Genomic DNA, 5,358 nt, shown 5'->3' on the forward strand with positions numbered 1-5,358 from the left:
CAATATTTAGTTGTTGAATCTGATAGAAAAAAAAATGGAAATACATTTCGAAGCCTGTCTCCTGATTTGTGTATGTTTGTTTCTTTATAAATGTTAAAATTGATATATTTAATTGATTTTATCCTTTTTTTTTTATAGTATTGAGTAGTACAGAATTTTTACCATCTCCCAAAATGACAAAAATCATTGATCAACATAACTCGCATAGAACTCATTCAAAAATTGAATCGCCAAGCAAAAACAATCATAAGATCAAATCTCCAATAAAGATAACCCCACAATTGTTGGGTATGTATTTGATTTACATAAAATGTTTATAAACAATATTAAACGTAATATTTATTGCCCATACCTAATATGTTATAGCTAAAACTAGTAAAACTCATAACTCAACATTTTCAATGCCTGCAAGAAAAAATACTCAAAACAAATCTCCAATGAAAAGATTTTCCCAAAGTTGTATGTATTTAAATATTTTTGATTTAAATTGTATAACATTTTCTGATGTTTTGAATCTATATTATGTTTTATAGACAATGATCAATATTTAGTTGTTGAATCTGATAGAAAAAAAAATGGAAATACATTTCGAAGCCTGTCTCCTGATTTGTGTATGTTTGTTTCTTTATAAATGTTAAAATTGATATATTTAATTGATTTTATCCTTTTTTTTTTATAGTATTGAGTAGTACAGAATTTTTACCATCTCCCAAAATGACAAAAATCATTGATCAACATAACTCGCATAGAACTCATTCAAAAATTGAATCGCCAAGCAAAAACAATCATAAGATCAAATCTCCAATAAAGATAACCCCACAATTGTTGGGTATGTATTTGATTTACATAAAATGTTTATAAACAATATTAAACGTAATATTTATTGCCCATACCTAATATGTTATAGCTAAAACTAGTAAAACTCATAACTCAACATTTTCAATGCCTGCAAGAAAAAATACTCAAAACAAATCTCCAATGAAAAGATTTTCCCAAAGTTGTATGTATTTAAATATTTTTGATTTAAATTGTATAACATTTTCTGATGTTTTGAATCTATATTATGTTTTATAGACAATGATCAATATTTAGTTGTTGAATCTGATAGAAAAAAAAATGGAAATACATTTCGAAGCCTGTCTCCTGATTTGTGTATGTTTGTTTCTTTATAAATGTTAAAATTGGTAAATTTTATAGTAGCTGATATACCTAATTGATTTTCTACTTTTTTTTTATAGTGTTGCATAGTCCAGGATCTTCACCATCTCCCAGAACAACAAACACCATCAATCTACATAACTTTTCTGCCAACAGTAGTATGTCAAATCACTTTAATAAAATCCAAAGAAGCCCTTTTAAGACACCCACCAAAAAAATTGAATCTGCGAGAAAACAATTGTTTGTTAATTCTGGTAAGTATAAAATAAATATATTATATAACGGTAGGTATGTGGATTGGGAGTTATGCATGTGCCATTTATGTACAAAATAGTATCTATACCACCTACCTACTCATAAAAAAATGTACTATAGTATATATATTTTAAATTAAATAATTCAATAATAAATTATTATGTACCTATGTTTATACAAGATTTTTAATTCATAATATATTATAGTAGAAATTAATAATCATATAGGTATATATGTTATATAATAATCTATTGGTTTATTATAATAATTATTTTAATATATAGTATTGTATCAATACTTAATTAATTAAATATAATTGCATTTTACCTTCTATTAGATATACTGAAAGGTTTCTTCTTGAAATATATATTTTTAACAATATTTTAACTGATACCTACATTTTATTTTTCCAGAAATTCCTGAAAATTCATTGCCGAAAACAGCCACTAATAGTCAACATTATCGTTCTCCTCACAAAAGTGTCTCTTATAAGTCGTATGAATCAAATGTAAAAAAAAGAAGCCCTGTAAAAACTTCAACTATTAAGGCAAAAAAGTATTTATCAGGTACCTGTTGTTCTATATACTATATAATATATTAAACCTATAAAGTGTTTAGTAAATGTTAAGTGTTGCGAAACATTTTGCTCATAATGCATACTGTATGTATATCTGTAAATCTTTTTTAATCACAAAAAAAAAAAATCCTAAAACCATTTAATACATTTTTATGTTTTCCATGTTTCTGTATTACTATTGTATTTTTAGATGAACAATTCAAAGAATTCATGCAACATAATGTAATACTTCTAAAACATAATATGAGAAACCTGGACGAAAAACTGACTATGCTACTTGAACAGACTAAAAAAAATGATTCCTACATCAATGATAGTAACGATAAAGAAACTATTGATTATTCACATCTTGATTGCTTCTTTCCAATCTGCGATGAAACTACACTAGATGCTATTGAAGAACAATTATCTGTGGACAAAATATACAATACTGAAATGGTAAGCAACTTATTTTTTAAAATGTAAATAATTAATAAAAAACAATAGGTATTTATTTAAATTAAAGTATAAATGTTAACTTATTTTATTCATGATATGTGTATTATTAGTTATTACTGTATGACTATTGTTATTAATATTTGTAGCGTGCCTTTAAATGTGTTTATATTTTTCTTGATTTGTTCTAGAAAAACAAGCTGATAGGACTTGGTGGAAAAACAGTAAAGATTTTTGTTAAACGAATCATGCAATTTCTATTTACTGACAGTCTCTTAAAGTTGTATTCTTTCCATGGTAGAGGAAATAAAAAGAAGTGTTTTTCAAATCTTGCCATTTCAAAAGTCATATTCAGTAAGTTTCTAAAATAATTAGTATTAATATAGTTACATATCATATTTAATATTAACTGTATCAGTTGAATTTAGATATCATTACATATATGATCATGGGATCATGGGAATTATGATTAATTCTCCTAAAAAAATTGTTCATAATATATTATAATCATATTATCTGGTAACAAGTATTATATTAGTAGTCAATATATTATTATAAAGTATTAAAAACATTTAATTTAATCATATAGGTACAATAGTTACATTTATTATCATATTATCTATGATTATCACGTATGTGCAGCTTATATATCGCTCTGTGTATCAATATAATATGCAACTATTTGATTTTTGTAAATACCGTTTTGTATTTTGAAGACTTATAAGTTTACGTAGAACCTAATATAAATAGTAGAACCTTAGTCAGTCGAAATATTTGATATTCCCTTCCAAAAAATTATTTTATTTATTTTTATAACATGTATATAAAATCACATATATAGTATATAATATTATTTTTCAAGACATTAAAAAGTAAAAAACGGATTCAGGTTCACCATACATGTCGACCAAATCAGTAATATTCATGTCTAAGGGGAATTGAGAAACATTATAATATATGTTCTATACTTTTATGACAATTGTATATAACAGGGGTGGCCACAACAAGGCTCGTGAGCCGCATGCGGCTCTTAAATCCGTTTTGTGTGGCTCTTGAACCAAGATTGGACTAAAATTAATAAATAAAATTCCGTTAGAATCGTAGATAGTGTTTTTATCGCGGTAGGTTTCGTTATCATTACAGTAGTTACTCGTTGTTATATGATTGGAACGGTGGCGGTATTTTTGGTTTGTATATAACCTAAATTCTAGAGCCCATGTTCCAGAAGAAAAATACCCACTAACAAAAGAGTATGCTAAGAGACTTATTTCAATCTTTGGGACTACTTATGCAGTTATGTATGTGATATTGTGATATCATTGTACAGTGTACACAATGATTAGGTATATAATTAAATTCATTAAATCTAAATATAGTAGTGTCATGCGTGTGTAGTGAAAAAATTAAATTGATATAAAATTAAAAATGATTCTTAATTTTATAAACATCGCTTTACAATGCTGCTCGTCTCGAATTAGCTTTATAAATTTGCGGCTCCCAAAATGAAGGATAGTGGCCATCCCTGGTATATAATATATATAGCTGGAGCCGGGTTAATATTTACAAATAATTATATAAATTATTAAAATTATGTTATTCTTTTTGTTCATGTATCCAATTTAAATTTAATTTTCTGATCATATACTGTTCGTTATTTTTTTTTTTTTGTCCTGAACTGATTCCAGCTGTTATAGAGGTCCCGCTATATATTATATTTTTTTTTTCAATTGTTAATTATTTTTAATATATAATGATCATTATATATTTAATACAATTTGTAAAGAATAATGTGTGTATGTAAAAATAATAACAGTTTTATTTGTTTATGCAGGTTCAGTCAAGTCTTTGAAAAAATTCCAAAATGAAACTATTAATGAAGAAATTGAAAAATACATCAAATATGCACTCATACAAGCACCATTTAATTTAAAAAAAAAAGAAACTAATATTTCATTGTAATAATTATAAATATTTGTATATTAAAAATTCATACTTTATTACACAAAAATACAATTTTTTAATTTTCTTTTTTAATAATTTAATATATTAAGTTGTAAAATATTAATATTTCAAATATTATTGCATAATATGCCACTGTGGTCATTAAGTAAAATGTTAGGGAGGGGGGACAAGATCAAAAGCTCTCATAATATGTAAGCTTAATAATGGTTTATATGTTATTTCAACATGAAGGTATATGTTATATATTATGTTGATTTTTGTCTATGGGGGGGGGGGGGAAGTTTTCTATCTATCCGCACCACTAAGGGCAATCATATATATTTGTATATTATATATATATATATATATATATGGATGGCATAATTTGAACAATGCTTACTAAATATTTATAAAATTTGATTATTTAAATTAAGATAAACATTTAACTCTTAATGTTGATTAAATGTTTATTTCAAGTTTTCAATCAAGTTTGATTATGCGGCACTTCATCTTTATCCAATCTTTAATTAACGTTAAATCACACTATAATTGATCGAATGATAACATTAATTTCAAGTTTAAGACTGAGTTATAAATATTGATTAAGTATTGAATTAATATAACAATGCTATGTGGGAATAAGTACCCGTGTTTTAATTATTATGATTGTGACTATTATCTCATGCTCTTAGAGATCCCTACACTCGCAGCAGTCGTACACAGTCGACGGCTAACCGAATGTAATTTAAGTTGCTAAGCATTTGAAATTGTGCTTGTGAATTCCAAATAAATGATCGTAATTACGTATACTTATGATAATCTTATAAACTAGGTTTTTGCTCTTAGAAATCCCTACACTCGCAGCAGTCGTACATAGTCGACGGACAACCGAATGTAATTTAAGTTATTGAGCACTTAAAATTATGCTTATGCATCCTAAATAAGTAAACGTATTTACGATCCAATAATAATTAAATTACAGTAGCACGCTA

The 5,358-nt window shown here is 25.8% G+C and overlaps 1 protein-coding gene across 1 annotated transcript; it reads left to right on the forward strand.

The window, feature by feature from the left end:
- The first annotated feature begins 210 nt into the window (after positions 1–210).
- LOC115035119 lies at positions 211–2,813 on the forward strand. The gene is made up of 7 exons (XM_029492781.1): positions 211–288; positions 367–829; positions 908–1,152; positions 1,239–1,412; positions 1,827–1,979; positions 2,181–2,428; positions 2,617–2,813. Exons 4-7 carry the CDS (start codon positions 1,319–1,321, stop codon positions 2,794–2,796), a joined length of 675 nt encoding a protein of 224 aa, XP_029348641.1. The 5' UTR covers positions 211–288; positions 367–829; positions 908–1,152; positions 1,239–1,318; the 3' UTR covers positions 2,797–2,813.
- The last annotated feature ends 2,545 nt before the right edge of the window (positions 2,814–5,358 follow it).

This window comes from Acyrthosiphon pisum, chromosome X (assembly GCF_005508785.2).
Source record: "Acyrthosiphon pisum isolate AL4f chromosome X, pea_aphid_22Mar2018_4r6ur, whole genome shotgun sequence".
NCBI classification, from domain to species: domain Eukaryota; kingdom Metazoa; phylum Arthropoda; class Insecta; order Hemiptera; family Aphididae; genus Acyrthosiphon; species Acyrthosiphon pisum.